This window comes from Meles meles, chromosome 12, assembly GCF_922984935.1.
Source record: "Meles meles chromosome 12, mMelMel3.1 paternal haplotype, whole genome shotgun sequence".
NCBI lineage: Eukaryota > Metazoa > Chordata > Mammalia > Carnivora > Mustelidae > Meles > Meles meles.
Genome location: NC_060077.1, coordinates 37,231,439 through 37,248,593, shown reverse-complemented (window position 1 = coordinate 37,248,593; position 17,155 = coordinate 37,231,439). Strand labels below are relative to the sequence as shown.

Sequence of the window (17,155 nt, the reverse complement as noted above, 5' to 3'; positions counted from 1 at the left end):
TTTAATATTTTCCCTTTTTTTATTTGCTTGGGTTTTTTTTTAATCCCCTCTTTATGCCTTCTGCAGCTCTCTTCTACCTGATCTTCTGGCTCATTAATTCTTTAGCTTATCCATTCTATTATTTTTCAAATTTGTGAAGTTCTTTATTTCAGCCATTATACTTTTCTACTATGTATTTCTTCTTGCTTCTGTTTAATCTTGCTTCGTATTATCAATCTTGTCTTACCTCTTTGAGGATTTTGTTTTGTTTTGTTTTGTTTTTTTAAAAGATTTTATTTATTTATTTGACAGAGAGAGATCACAAGTAGACAGAGAGGCAGGCAGACAGAGAGAGAGGGAAGCAGGCTCGCCACTGAGCAGAGAGCCCGATGCGGGACTCGATCCCAGGACCCTGAGATCACGACCCGAGCCGAAGGCAGCAGGCCCAACCCACTGAGCCACCCAGGCGCCCTCTTTGAGGATTTTGAATGCCTTAAAAATTGTTCCATAATTCTTCATATAATGTATATAGTTTAGTTTGAGTTTAGATTTTATTCAAGTTCAGTGGGAAGTCAGTAAAAAAATTTAAGCAGGGCAGTGGTTTCATCCAATTTATAGTTTTAAAAGATCCCTCTGCTGCCTGTAGAGGTATATATAGGGGTGAGAGCAAGGAAGGAAGGGGGGGGAGGGGAAGATCAATGGAAATTATTTGTGAAGTTTTTGCAGTTAGCCTGTTCAAATGATAATAGTAACTTGGGATGGGTAGCAATCAAGATAAAAGGACATGGATTTGGGACGCCTGGGTGGCTCAGTGGTTTAAGCCGCTGCCTTCGGCTCAGGTCATGATCTCAGGGTCCTGGGATTGAGTGCCGCATCGGGCTCTCTGCTCGGCAGGGAGCCTGCTTCCCTCTCACTCTCTCTGCCTGCCTCTCTGCCTACTTGTGATATCTCTCTCTGTCAAATAAATAAAATCTTTAAAAAAAAAAAAAAGGACATGGATTTAATTTGGGATATGTAGTAGAGATGGAGTCAACATTTCTGGATTTTTGACTTAAGTGATGGGTAGATGGTGGTGCCATTTCTTGAAATGGAGAAGATGGATGGGGGCGTGGAGGAGAAAATTGGACAGGAAAAATCAAGAATTCTCTGTAGTCTTACTTGGTTTCATATGCCTGTTAGACATTCATGTGAAGATGTCAAACAGACAGTTGGATATACCAATATAGAGTTTTAGATAAGGGTTAAAAGTACAGAGTTAGACGTCCTTGGCATTTGATGATTCTTAAAGCCATGAATCTAGATTAGGGAGTGTGTTAAGAGAATAGAAAAGGGTCTAGGTGTTGCGAAGTTTGTAAACCTGGCGATTCACAGATCTGTACCCCCCAGGGCTAATAATACATTATACGTCAATAAAAAATAAAAAAAATTTTTAAAAGAAAGATTAAAAAAAGGGTCTAGGATCTAGTCCTGAGGCATTCCCAACATTTACAAGTTCTACAGAAGAGGAGATGTCAAGAAAAAAAGTACCCTTGGGGCGCCTGGGTGGCTCAGTGGGTTAAGCCTCTGCCTTCGGCTCAGGTCATGATCTCAGGATCCTGGGATCGAGCCCCGCATTGGCCTCTCCACTCAGCGGGGAGCCTGCTTCCTCCTCGCTCTCTGCCTGCCTCTCTATAAAAAAAAAAAAGTACCCTTTTTTAAAAAGGGCTTGTTCTGTTGTTTGCACAATTTTCAGCATAAAACATGTACTATACTTTGTTTAACCAGATTATTATAAATGGCCATTTAGGAACCCCCCTCCCTCCCCCCACCCACCATGTTTAGGACATAGAAGTAACATTTCAGTGGACATCTTTTTTTTTTTTTTTTTTTAATTTAAGTTTTTGTTTATTTACTTGAGAGAGAGAGAGCACTTGAGTGGCAGGAGAGGAGCAGAGGGAGAGGGACAAGCAGACTCCGAACCCACTGTGGGGCTTGATCTCACTACCCTGAGATTGTGATCTGAGCCTAAATCAAGAGTCGGACACTTAACTGATTGAGTCACCCAGGTGTCCCAGATGTCTTTTTTTTTTAATAACCTTTGCATATTTGTGTAGCACACATGTAGGATAAATTACTAAAAGTTGAATTATTAAGACAGAAGACTGCATTTGTATTTTAATGACTCAACCAAATTCCTTTCCAAAGAGGTTATCCCAATTTCATCACCATCAGCAATGTATGAGTATTCAGATTTCCCTGAACCCTTGCCAGCACAGCCTTAGTCTTTATTAAGTCTTTTTAGTGAAAAGGTGTCTCATTAATTTTATAGTTTTAAAATTATGAAATGGATTTGAATACTTCTGTGTGTTTTCTTGTTCTTTTTTTTTTTTTTCATTTTATTTTTTCAGCGTAACAGTATTCATTCTTTTTGCACAACACCCAGTGCTCCATGCAAAACGTGCCCTCCCCATTACCCACCACCTGTTCCCCCAACCTCCCACCCCTGACCCTTCAAAACCCTCAGGTTGTTTTTCAGAGTCCATAGTCTCTTATGGTTCGCCTCCCCTTCCAAATTTTTTTTTTTTTTTAATAAACATATAATGTATTTTTATCCCCAGGGGTACAGGTCTGTGAATCGCCAGGTTTACACACTTCACAGCACTCACAATAGCACTTACCCTCCCCAATGTCCATAGCCCCCTCCCCCTTGTTTTCTTGTTCTTTAAACTGCCTCTTTGAATCTTCTGTTTGTTTTTTGTTTTTGTTTTTTGGGTTTTTTGGGATAAGTTGCTGTTTTCAATGATTTGTTTAAAACTCTTTGATTACTAGTCTTTTCCATTTGTGTTGGAAATGTTTTCATTTGTTGTCTGCTTTTTGTTTGTGATATTTGCATTTCTAGTTTATAGGTTTTATTTAGGATTTTTAACAAAATGACTTTCATCTTTTATATCACATTTTAGAAAAGCCTACCTATCTTAAAGACTTTTTTCGAGTATTTTTTTTTTAAGATTTATTTATTTATTAGCGGAAGAGAGGGCATGAACACAAGCAGGAGGGGCAGAAGGAGAGGGAGAGATAATCTCAAGCAGACTCCACACTGAGTCTGGAACTGTGTAGGTCTCCATCTTGTGACTCTTAAGATCACAACCTGGGGTGAAACTAGGAGTCAGAGGCTTAACTGACTGCACCACCCAAGCACCCCTCTAGTATTTCCGTGGCTTAATTTTTATGTTTATTTCTTTGACCCAAATATCAACATTTTTAACTTGCCAAATTATTCTAAAATTTATTTGGTGAGAATTGGAAAGGTAATTTGACAAAAGATGATGGACCAAAATTTATTATAAAGCTGTACAAAAAAGTATAAAAAATAAAATACTCAAATGCAAAAAAAAAACAAAAAACTATAGAATATTGGTACAAGAATGGAAAGACCAAGTACTGAAACAGACTGGAAACCCAGACTAGAAGACAGGTTTAGGTACATAAGGGAATAAGAATGATACTAAAAATTGGCATTGCAGGTAGTAGGAAGAGTTAAATGTCAAAAGAAGTTAAAGGAAATAGCATTGAGTATATTTTCTGATCTTGAAGCAGAGACAGTTTAAGCCTAAAAGAAAAGGAATGATTCTATAAGGAAAATGCAAGCATAAAAATGTATTTTTGATAGTATGTTGTACAGTCTGGGCACCTGTGTTCATAGCATTATTCACAGTAGTCAAGAGGTGGAGACCACTTCAGTGTCCGTCAGTGGATAAATGGATAAACTAATTGTGGTATATACATGCAGTGGATAGAGTATTAGTTCAGCCTTTTAAAGGAAGGAAATTCTGACACATGCTGTAAGATTGGTGAACTTTGAAGACATGCTGAGTGAAATAAGCTGGTCATAAAAAAACAAATATTATAAAATTTCGCTTACACATGGTATGTAGGCAGTTAAATTTATGGAGACAGAAAGTAAAGTGGTGGTTACCAGTGGCTAGGAAAAGTGGAAATGAGGGGTTACTATTCAGTAGGTATAGAGCTTCAGTTGGAGCATGAAAAAGTTCTGAAGATGAATGGTGGTGATGCTTGCACAACAGTGTGAATATACTTAATGCCACAGAACCATACACTTAGAAGAAATAACAAGTGATTGAGGGTGTAGAGAAAAGGGAATCCTTGTGCAGTGTTGGTGGGGATGTAAACTGGTGCAATCACTATGGAAAACGGCCTAGAGAGTCCTCAAAAAATTAGAGAGCTACTGTATGATTCAGCCATTCCAGTTCTAGGTATCTTTCCAAAGAAAGTGAAAACACTAACTCAAAAAGATTTATGCACTTCCATGTTTATTGCAGCATTATTTGCAATAACCAAGAAACAGAAACAACCTAAGTGTCCATTGATAACTGAACTAATGAAGATGTATGTGTGTACAATGAAATATTATTCAGCCCTTAAAAGAATGAAGTCTTGCCATTTGCAGCAACATGGTGGACCTTGAGGGCATTGCACTAAGTGAAATAAGTCAGACAGAGAAAGACAGATATCTCATATGATCTCACATGTGAAATTTAAAACAGAACAAAAACACAGAGCTCATAGATACAGAGAACATATTGCTGGTTGCCAGAGGTGGGAAGTGGGGTGTAGGCAAAGTCGGTGGAAGGTAAGTTGGCCTGCAAACAGATGGCTTCGCTGGTGAATTTTACCAAACATCCAAATAAGTTAATACCAATTCTTCTCAAACTCTTCCACAAAATAGAACAGGAGGGAATTCCTTTTTTTTTTTTTTTTTTTTTAAAAGATCTTATTTGTTTGACAGAGATCACAAGTAGGCAGAGAGGCAGGCAGAGAGAGAGAGGGAAGCAGGCTCCCCACTGAGCAGAGAGCCCGATGTGGGGCTCAGTTTCAGGACCCTGGGATCGTGACCTGAGCCGTCGGCAGAGGCTTTAACCCCTGAGCCACCCAGGCGCCCCCAGGAGGGAATTCTTCCAAAACAATTTTATGGGGTCACCGTTATTGTGATAAAACCAGACAAGATAACATAAAAGAAAAATTGCCACCGCTATCCCTGATGTGAATGTACATACAAAACTTCTCAACAATTATTAGCAAACCAAATTCAACAGTACGCTAAAAGGATCATACATGATGATCAGATGGAGTTATTCTAGGTATATGGGGATGGATCAACATTCTCAAGTCAGCCAGTGTGATATATAGCACATTGAAAAATGAAGTATAAAAATCATATCTCAATATATGCAGAAAAAGCATTTGACAAAATTCAGCATCCACTTACAAAAAAAAAAAAATACACTCAACAAAGTAGGTAGAGATGGAATGTGCCTCAACAGAATAAAGGTCATATGTGACAGGCTCAGAGCTAACATCAGAGTCAACTGTGGGAGGTTGAAACCATTTCATCTGCAATCAGGAGCAAGACAAGGATGTCCATTCTTGCTGTTTTTTTCAACACGGTATAGGTAGTCCTAGCCAGAGCAGTTAGTCAAGAAAAAGAAATAAAAGACATCTTAATTGGAAGGGAGGAAGTGAAACTGTCATTGCAGATGACATGATGATATATATTGAAAACTCTACCAAAAAACTGTTAGATCTAGTAAACGAATTCAGTAAAGTTTTGGGATATAAAATCATTAAAAATCTGTTGCATTTCTATATACTAATGAACTATAAGAAAGAGAAGTCAGGAAATAGTCCCTTTTACAGTTGCATCAAAAAGAAAAAATTACCTAAGAATAAATTTAACCAAAGAGGTGAGACCCTGTATATTGAAAACCAGAAGTCGTTAATGAAAGCAGTAGAAGATGACACAAATCGAGGCATATTCTGTACTGATAGATTGGAGGAATCAGTATTATTAAAATGTCCATACTAGCCAAAGCACGCTATAGATGCAGTGCAATCCCTATCAAAATGCCAGTGGCATTTTTCACAGAAATAGAACAAACAAATTGTAAAATTTCTTTGGAATCACAAAAGACCTCAAGTAGCCAAGGTAGTCTTCAAGAAGAACAAAGCTGAAGGCATCACGCTCCCTGATTCAAACTATGTTACAGAGCTATAGTAATTAAAACAGCATGTTACTGGCATAACCAAGAGGCACAGAGGTCACTGGAGCAGAATAGAGAACCCAGAAATAAACTCATGCATATGTGGTCAGTTAATTTACAATAGAGGAGGCAAGAATATACAAGGAGAAAGGACAGTATCTCCAGTAAATGGTCTTGGGAAAACTGGATTACTATATTATACCCTAAGCAAAAATCCACCCAAAGAGCATAAGTCATGAAAATTCCATAAATTCTAGGAATTCCATAAAAAAATTCCTAGAACAAAACGGGTGTTAAGTTCCTTGACATAGGTTTTGGCGATGATATTTTGAATCTGACGCCAAAGGTAAAAGCAAAGATAAACAAGTGAGACTACGTCAAATCTTCTGCACAGCATAGGAAACCATCAACAAAATGAAAAGGCAACCTACTGAATGGTAGAAAATACTTTTTAAATCATGTATCTGATAGGGACTAATACCTAGAAGATACAAAGAACTCCTACAACTCTAGCAAAAAGGAAAACAATGCAGTTTAAGAGTGGGAAGAAGATCTGAATAGACGTTTTTTCCAAAGAAGACCTCCAAGTTGCCAACAGGTACACAAAAGGATGCTCAACACCATTAATCATTAGGGAAATGTAAATGAAAGCCACAATAAGATACTGCTCACACCTGTTGGAATGGCTGTTATCAGAAAGACAGGAAGTAAGTATTGGTGTAGGTATGGAGAACAGGGAACCCTCCTCGTGTGCTGTTCCTGGGAATATAAATTGGTGTAGCCACTATGGAAAATAGTATGAAGGTTCCTCAATAAATTAAAACAGAACTATCATATGATCTAAGAATTCTACTTTTGGGCATCTATGCAAAGAAAACAAAATACTTGGACATATATATGCACTTCCATGTTTATTGCATTATTATATTGCCAGTATAATAGCCAATATATGAAAAGAACCTGTTTGTTCTGGATGGATGAATGGATAAAGAAATTATGGTATGTACAATAGAGAAGGAGAAATTCTTCTTCTTTTTTTTTTTTTTAAGATTTCATTTATTTATCTGACATAGAGAGATCACAAGTAGGCAGAGAGACAACCAGAGAGAGGGGAAAGCAGGCTCCCCGCTGAGCAGAGAGCCGGATGCGGGGCTCCATCCCAGGACCCTGAGACCATGACCTGAGCCGAAGGCAGAGCGATAACCCACTGAGCCACCCAGGTGCCCCGAGAAATTCTCCTTTTACACTTTAAGGCTTCACAGCTGGACTAAGAATTAAATTTATGTGAGACAGATTAACAGGAGAAAAAGCCCAAAATTTTGTTACGTGCTGATGGAGGCCCAATAATGAAATGAGATCCAAGAAATGGGCAAAGCAGGCAGTTTTTATACTTTTTTTTTTCCATTTTATTTATTTTTTCAGCGTAACAGTATTCATTCTTTTTGCACAACACCCAGTGCTCCATGCAAAACGTGCCCTCCCCATTACCCACCACCTGTTCCCCCAACCTCCCACCCCTGACCCTTCAAAACCCTCAGGTTGCCCCAACCTCCGACCCCTGACCCTTCAAAACCCTCAGGTTGTTTTTTAGAGTCCATAGTCTCTTATGGTTCGCCTCCCCTCCCCAATGTCCATAGCCCGCTCCCCCTCTCCCAATCCCACCTCCCCCCAGCAACCCCCAGTTTGTTTTGTGAGATTAAGAGTCATTTATGGTTTGTCTCCCTCCCAATCCCATCTTGTTTCATTGATTCTTCTCCTATCCCCCTTGTTTTTATACTTTTTAGACAAAGGCAGTAAATTTGTGAGGAATTGAGAGGATGAAGAAAACATGTTTGGGAGTTTTATGTAGTAGGAATTTTAAGTGAAATTTGGGCTGAGGTAGTAGATTTATTTCTACAGCTTTTTCATTTTTGAAGTCCCTATCGCTGATGATAAGGGTGCCTTTTCACTTAGTACAGGGAGGGTGCCTTTTATATGGGAGATATATTTCCTGCTTTCAGATACACAAAAGAGTGTGTAAGTATCCGTCTGTGCACTATCCCAAGTAGCTGCAATTCAAAATAATGTGCCGTTGTGGTAGATTTTGGGTGGCCTTACCTTGGCCCCTACAACACACACACACACACACACACACACGAATATCATTCAGCAATAAAAAAAGAATGAATTTGTGACAACATGGGAGCTGCATAAGGACAGTTGTGTTAAGTGAAATAAGTCAGACAAAAAGGCAAACACTGTATGATCTCTCTTAAATTTGGGATCTGAAAAAAAAACCCAGCAACAACAACCGACCAAAAAAAAAGTTTATGGATAAAGACAATAGTAGTTGCTAAAGGTAGGGGTAAATGGTGAAGGGGATCAGATGATTTAAAATAAAATTAAAAAATAAAAACAGTCAAATAAGTCATAAAGATGTAATGTACAGCATAGTGACAGCATAATGTACAGCATGGATAATACTGTATTACCAATTTGAAAGTTCCTAAGAGTAAATCTTAAAATTTCTCATTATGAGAAAAATAATTTGCAACTGTGTATGGTGACAGATGTTAACTAGACTTATTGTGATCATTTCACAGTATATACAAATGCTGAATTGTTATGTTTTATGTTTGAAACTAATGTAATGTTACATGTCAGTTATACCTCTATAAAAAAATAGAGTGGTAAATTCTATATTACGTATATTTCACCACAATTTAAATTTTATATATATTTTAAATTTAAGTTATAAGTAATTACATATGCATAGTTATAATTACTATAATTTAACCACAACTTAAATTATTATAATTTAAATTTAAATTACATGTAATTACGTATATAAACAGGCATACTTCGTTCTCTTGCACTTTGCTTTATTGCACTTCGCAGACATTGCTTTTTTTTTTTTTGAACACAAATTAGATGTTATGGCAACCTTGTGTGGAGCAGGTCTGTTAGTGCCATTTTTCCAACAGTCATTTGCTCACTTTGTGTCTTTGTATCACATTCTGGTAAGTCTTGCAGTATCTCAAACTTTTCCACTATTTGTCATGGTGATCTGTGATCAGTGATTACAACTCCAAACTCAGATGATGGTTAACATTTTTAGCAAGAAAGTATATTTTTAATTAAGGTATATCCATTTTTTCAACTTAATAGACTACAGTACAGTGTAAAACAACTTTAATGTGCACTGGAAAACCACCTGGAACTTTTTTTAATTGAAATAAAAGTCACAGGTGCTTGAGTGGCTCAGTGGGTTAAAGCCTCTGCCTTCGGCTTGGGTCATGATCTCAGGGTCCTGGGATCAAGTCCCGCGTCGGGCTCTTTGCTCCTCCTCTCTCTCTGCTTGCCTCTCTGCCTACTTGTGATCTTTCTCTATGTGTCAAATAAATAAATAAAATCTTAGATATAAAATTCACATATGATTCCTATTTTAACCATTTTAAAGTGTACAATTCCGTGGTTTTAGGTATATTCACAGTGTTGTGCAACCATCACCATTACCTAATTGTAGACCATTTTTATTACCCAAAAGGAAATCTGTTTTCCCTCTACTCCTAGCCCCTGGCAGCCACTAAAGACAGCTTTTTAAAAAGTGGTATTTATCTCCCTTCCCAGATATTCTGATTCAGTAGTTCTAAAGATAAAGCTAGACATCTGTATCTTAAAAACAACAACAACAACAAACCATTCTGCTTTGCTTCTGGTTGTCAGGTAAGTTTGAATTACCGGGTGGCATAAGCCCAAAAGAAGAGCATATTTTGAGTAAATTGAAATGTTCTAGAAGCAGTAATGTGAATCAAACAGGATCTCATCAAAGCTAAAAACAAATGCCAACACAGTTTGATTGTCTTTAACTTAAAAGTCGGTTTTAGGCAGGGTTGAAGTGAGGGAAATAAACCATTTTATAAAATGTCAGCTTGTTGCATCTGTGTTTAGGTTTCAGTTAACTTTTACTCCATGTGGTCTGTATTCATCCATTGCTAAGTTTTGGTTTCAGTACTTTGTTCTGCTTATTTTCTCTTGGATGTTTTTTTTCCCCTGACTTTTTTTTTTTTTAAACTTCTGCTTATCTTAGCCCATTTAGAAGAAACTTCCTCTCTTCCTGCCACCAATATCGTAGTAAAAATGCTTTTAAAGGATGAGTACTAATTGCCAAGTAGATATGGAGCTGTATGTAGTAGTAAAGCTAAGCATATTTGATAATTGGGAAAGATTTGCTGACAGAGTTTGATACCTTTTCATTTTATAGCTAGAAGCTAAAGACAAATTCTAGTATTTTGTGATATCCGTGTGAAGAATTTTGGAGTCAGACTTATAATTTGGAAAATAGAGTGACTAGACTTATAATTGGAAGATAAAGTAACTAGAGCTAACAAAAAATAATGTTTAAAGCATTGATTCTGAGGGTCCAGTGCTCACTGAATGCTATAAAACTATAAAGTGATCTCAAAATATAAGTTTCTTTAAAGGAATACTTCTGTGGATTTTCACTTTTACTTTATGTAATCTTTTATGTCCATAGCATATAACTTCACAAATTCCATCATCTACTTCTGTTCTCCAAAGTTCTCTTCCAGCCATACTACCAACTATGGGTGGTTTTTTTGTTTTGGGGGGTTTATTTGTTTGTTCGTTTTTTGGATTGTTTTTTTCCCCCTCTCCTCCCTGTCTTGCCAATAGTCTACCAGTAGTCTTTTTTTCTTACTGAATTTTTCCTTTAATCCTCACTTGTTTTATCATTTTGAGTAGCTTTTCCCTACAGACTGCTCCTAGGCTTATTTCCTCGTTGATTAGTTTTTCAAAGCATTTCCTCCATAAAGTTTGACTTCTTTCTATGGGCGATTTTGTATTCTCTGCTAGGAAGATAAAGTTTTCTCCAAATTGTTAGCCTTAGGATGAAGAGTAAGTCATAAACAAAAAAGAGCAACTTACTACAGTTTCCTGAAGAATCAGTTTTGTTATAAATTAGTTGTACTTGCTTGGTTAAACTTTACATTGTGGATAGTGGTAAACATTTTTATCAATAGTTCTTGGCAAATTTCCAGGAACTGAATTTTTTAGGTATGCGTGCATTGCGTGGGACAAAAGGTCGGACTGCTTTTGCTAAAGCAAATGCATATGTAATCCAAAAAAGTGTGCTTATAGAATATTTTCTACTGGAAAGAAGAATTGAGTAAGGTAGATGGATACCACCTTTCTTCATAGGTCAAGAGATTAAAGATACAGTAGTTTTCTTACAGTTACGTGATTCTCTTCCTCATCCCTCACCGCCCCCCCCCCCCCCCCCCACATCAGAAGCAGGTTCTAGAGATTCCAATGAAGAAGGCTTTGAAAAATCAGTTTGGAAAATACTGTTTAAAGTTCTACTTAAATGTAAAGAATTATGTAAAAGTACAGTCGTTTTTTACTTACAATCTGAAAGAAATATAATCCATGGTTTGCAGGCTTCTTTTAAGACTGTTTTAAACTTAAAAATCTAGGGGCGCCTGGGTGGCTTAGTGGATTAAAGCCTCTGTCTTCAGCTCTTGTCATGGTCCAGGGTCCTGGGATGGGAACCCCGCATTGCATCGGGCTCTCTGCTCAGTAAGGAGCCTGTTTCCCTTCCCCTCTCTCTCTGCCTGCCTCTGCCTGCTTGTGATCTATGTCCATCAAATAAATAAATAAAATCTTTAAAAAAAAATAAACTTAAAAATCTACAGAGGGCAGTAATTGAGGAAGCAACACATTTTCTATCTAGAGTGGAGGGAAAAATAAACTTCCAGAGAAGCCAGTGTTAAAGGTGATAATTAAGAGGCAGTGACCAGAAACCAATAGTTGCTGCATATGCTTTCCACAAAAATGGAAGCAGATCAATCAAAGAGAAGAAAACTGTGGAGCATTTATGGCATAGTAACAATCAGTAGAATAAAATAAATGTGATACCGGTGTTTGAGTGCTTTTTAGGATCAATTTTGTAAGTTAAAGTACTCTCACAAAGAGTTATCTTGTGAAGAAAGGAAATAACAGTTAAAAAAATTTCAATGATACTCTCAGGCTGCTTAATGTAGGTATTTTTTAAATTAACATGATATCTCACACACTCACGTGCATGCATTTAATGTAAACATATGTATGGTTTAATATGGTAGAGAAATACCCAGTCTTAGATTATGAAATGAGTCCTTATGAGAACTTTTATAATACCAGTAAAAATACTCACTAATTGTTTTGAAATTTTCCCAATGATAAGAACCACTGGGATACTTATTAAAAGTACAAATTCTTGGTTCTATTTCAACCTATTAAATGTGTATTTTAACAAGCACGCCAGGAAATTTTTATTAAGTAGGGCTACATTATACTGAAAACCTTTTGCACAGCAGAGCAAACAGTGGAAAAGGCAAGCCTTTGGAATGAGAGAAAGTATTTGCCATACATTAAGGGATTAATGTCCAAAATATGTACAACTCAGTGGCAAACAAACTCAATTTAAAAATGGACAGAGGACCTGAACATTTCTTCAAAGAAGACACACAAATGGCCAAGTAAATGAAAAGGTGCTCAACATCACTAATCATAAGAGAAGTGGAAATCAAAACCATGATGAGATCTCACCTTATACCTATTAGGATGGCTGTTACCAAAAAGACAAGAGATAGCAAGAGTTGGTGACCATATGGTGAGAAAGGTCCCTTATACGTTCTTGTTGGAATGTAAGTTGGTGCAGCCTCTATGGAAAAGAAATGGGGGTTCCTAAAAAATATATATATAACTGCTATTGGATCCAGCAATCCCATTTTTAAGTATATATCTAAAGGAAATGAAATCAGTACCTCTAAGTGATATTTCTGCTCATGTGTGTTGTAGCATTAGTTGTGATAGCCAAGTATAGAATCAGCCTTAATGTCTGTTGATGAATGAATGGATAAAGAAAATACGTTCTTTGTATTTACAATGGAATATTGTTCAGCCATTGAAAAAAGGAAGTCCTTCCATATGAGCCAACATGGATGAACTTCGAGATAAGCTAGAGACAGAAAAGTAAATACTGTATGATCTCACTTATGTGTGGAATTTAAAAATGAACTCACAGAAGCAAAGAGTAGAATGGTCGTTGCTGAGAACTGGACGAAATGGAGAGATGTACAGCATGCTGACTATAGTTAATAATGTATTATATTTGAAATTTTCTAGGAGTATAGACTTATGTGCTCTAACTATACACACATAGATAAAATGTTAATTATGTGATATGAATGTTTTAATAAGCTTGATTGTGGTAATCGTTTCATATATATGTATACACACACACATATATGTATGTGTGTATGTATAGATATATAAAGTTACACATTTTACATCTTAGATATATACGGTGTTTATCAGTTATACCTCAGTAAAGCCAGGGGGAAAAGATGATGAGGTGTGATGAGAGTGTACATTCTTGCCTCATTGTTGCTCTTAGGAGACAAAGCATTCAAGTTCTACTCTGTTACTGGGAGTTGTTTGCCATTGATGAGTATTAACTTTTTTTTTTTAAATATTTATTTATTTGACACAGAGAGATATCACAAGTAGTCAGAGAGGCAGGTAGAGAGAGAGAGAGAGAGAGAGGGGGGAAGCAGGCTCCCTGCTGAGCAGAGAGCCCGATGTGGGACTCGATGCCATGACCCCGAGATCATGACCTGAGCCGAAGGCAGCGGCTTAACCCACTGAGCCACCCAGGTGCCCCGATGAGTATTAACTTTTATCAGATGCTTTTTCTGTATCTGTTGAGACTATCACTTTTTTTTTCACTTTTAGTCTGTTAAAGTGAATTGCATAGATTGATTTTCACATATTAAGCTGACCTTCAATTACTGAGATAAATCCCACTTGTCATGATGGATTGTCCTTTTTATATATAGCTGAATTTAAATTCCTAATATTTCATTGAAGATTTCTTGGTATATGATCATGAGCTTTTATATTGATCTGTAGTTTGTATGTGTCTGAGTAGGCTCTGCACACATCATGGAGCCCAACATAAAGCTTGAACTCACAACCCTAAGATCAAGACCTGAGCTGAGAACAAGAATCCGGCAGTTAACTGACTGAGCCACCCATGTGCCCCAATTACTTTAAATTTATTAATGTTTGTTTTTGACCCATGACATGGCCTATCTTGGTGAATATTATGTGTGCCCTTGAGAATGAATATTTTCCAGTTACTGGGCAGATTTTTGTACAAATGTCAGTTAGATCCAGTTGACTTGAATTGATGGCATTTTTCAGTTCTTTTATATGCAGTTTGATTTTCTGTCTTATTGAGAGTAGTTGAAGCTTTCAACTATAATTATGAATTTGTCTATTTCTCCTGTCAGTTTTGTCAGTTTTTACTTCCTGTATTTTGAAGCTCTGTTGCTAGTTGCATACATTTAGTAAACTGATGCTTTTATCAGTGTGTAATATGTAAAATTCCCCTTCGCTCTGAGATCTGTTTTGTCTGATATTAATATAGGTACTCTAGCTTTCCTTTAATTAGTACTTGCATGGCATATCATTTTTCCATTCTTTTACTTTTAACCCGTCTATATTATATGTTTGAAGTAAGTCTCTTGTAAATAGCTTATAGTATGGCCATTTCCCCCTTTCCTTCTGATAGTCTCCCTTTTTTTTCTTTTCAATTTTCTGTCTATCTGTCTTTCTATTTAATTCTAGCTCAGTTAACATACAGTGTTACAGTAGTTCAGGTACACAGTCTGACAGTCTTTTTAAATTGGTGTGTTTAGTTCATTTGCATTTCATATCATTATTGGTTTGTTTGGATTAGGTCTACCATTGTTTTCTTTGTTCCTTCTGTTTTTCATTCCTCGGTTTTTCTTTTCCTGCCTTCTGTTTGGTTATTTGTACATTTTAAGATATTCGGTTTTAGTTTACCTAATGTGATTTCGGTTGTCATTTGTGTATCATTTGTATATTCGTTGTTCCAGCAGTTACATTATATAGCATGGGCTCAGAACCTAAATGTATATTAAATGTTTAATATTTATGGATTGACGTAATACTTTTAGAATCTAATTTTGATTTTGATTGTTCTGAGATTTTCCAAATAAAGTTATTGAAAGACAATATAAGCTTTTTCTGACATACACTCCATTAATAGAAAATTATTGCTATGTATAATTTTCTTTAAAATATTCAAGACAGTACTACATTCACCAGTAACTTGCTTTGCTTGATCTACAAAGGAGATAATGCTTTATCTTTATAGTTTCACCTAGACTAATGCCTGTTGATATTATGCAGATCCATTCTGCTTTTGAGTCAGAATTTTTCTGTTTACATATGACTCATAACTGTAACTGTGTAAGCTTTACACAAGGCTAGATTTGAGGGTGGTGCTATGTTTAAATGATTCTGTTTAAATAGTTATAGTTGAAACAGTTGAATGATCCCAAGGTAAACTGTGCATCATGTGTGTAGTATCAGAAAGATTTCTTTATTCAAGTTTATTTCCTCCTCTATAAATGAAAGATTTTAACTATTTGAATTCTGGCAGTTTTTTTCTGTTGGAATGTATTCTAATTTGGCTGTGTTCAGATTAATATAGTTTTGATAATTTACAAGTTAAGTCGTTCATTTAAGGGATTTTGGGGTTTGTTTCACCTGTTGAAATCAAACATTTTAAAGCACCAGTAGAACAATTTGAAGAACACAGAAGATGTTATTAATCCTCTGTTCAAGGTGTCTGGGTTTTAATAATTCACATAGATGCTAGAACTTAGCTTACTTAGACCTGTAATATCCATCTATAGGAAATTTATTGCATGAAATAATTAAAAATTAGACTTAACAGTCATTCTGCTTATTGTTGTGGTCTAAGTAATGGCTCCTGTTGGCCAGCAACTTCAGTCTGTCCTAGTGCTGTGCAGTAGAGCTCTCTGTCATAATAGAAATATATGTCTGTATTGGACTGTAGTTACTTTAATTTTAGTTAATTTAACTTACAGCAGCCACATGTAGCTAATGGGTCATTAGACAGCAACACTGGTCTAGTCTCATGGCTTCCTTTTTATATGTAAAACTCCCTTCTTGGAATTTTTTTGCATTTCAAGTGTAAGCTTGTATGTAAGCATAAGCTTCTAAGAACGTTCTTGACCTGTTGTAGAACAGGAAACAGAAGACTGATCAAATTAGAAAGAAAATGGTATATGACATGATAATTACAGTATGGTAAACATTAAGCAAAGGAATAGTTTGATAAAATGACTAACTGCCTGGGAATGTCTGGGAGTTGAGTAAAGAATAAACACTCCAGGAATTTTAAGTAGGAATGGTTTCAAAATTTAAGTTAATTTAAAAAGAAATTAGATATTATAAAATTGCAATCAAACCTATCAGATTCTTCGTTGGGTCTTTAGAAGTAAATTCCAGAGCAATGCAGAACTACCAGAGAATCTGCTACAACCTTCTACCTCTAGAAACAGGCTGAAATTACAAACCCTTTGTTACTGCTTTCACTTCTACTATTTGTTGTTCCTTGGAAAACTGCATATTAGATATTAGTTTAGAGAAGGTGGGAAAAATCTAAAAGTGTTTCTCTTCTTTCAGAGATAAGCTGAGTGGACTTTAATTAGATGCTCAAATTCTTAAATGACAATTTAGGCTAGGACTTACAGAGACAGAGAGTAACAAATTGCATTAATTATGGTATATACCTTTAAGTAGGTTTCATTGCGTATGTATACAAATAACTCTTATATATCTATTCTTTACAGATCCAGGATGAGAAGACTGATAAAAGAAGAAGAAGCTAGCTGAACAGCTATAAGATGCCCAAATCTGGGTTCACAAAACCAGTTCAGAGTGAAAATTCTGACAGTGACAGCAATATGGTAGAAAAACCATATGGAAGAAAGGTATATGATTATACTAAAGATGTGTTGACTCTTTTGAAATTAGGAAAAACTCCCCATTTATTATTTTTAGTAATTACCCGTAAAATAAAGAGCAGTTGGATGCCAGATAAATCCAAACCATTTATCTAAAACCTTTAGAATTAAATTGGATTCCTAGGAAAAAGATTGTCTTTCATTCTCTAAGATAACACAGTTACTAATATGGCATATTTACTTAAATAATCATTGAAATAGTGTGAAAAAAAAATCCAAGACCTCACAATC

The 17,155-nt window shown here is 36.2% G+C and overlaps 1 protein-coding gene across 4 annotated transcripts in view; it reads left to right on the top strand.

The window, feature by feature from the left end:
* ANKRD12 (ankyrin repeat domain 12) overlaps nt 1-17,155 on the top strand; it is a 129,580-nt gene that overhangs the window by 15,755 nt on the left and 96,670 nt on the right. For all 4 annotated transcript variants that reach the window (XM_046024166.1, XM_046024168.1, XM_046024165.1 and 1 more), the window contains exon 2: nt 16,751-16,891. In XM_046024166.1, the coding sequence (XP_045880122.1) occupies nt 16,805-16,891 (87 nt within the window). In that variant the 5' untranslated portion in view covers nt 16,751-16,804. The remainder of the gene's footprint in view (nt 1-16,750; nt 16,892-17,155) is intronic.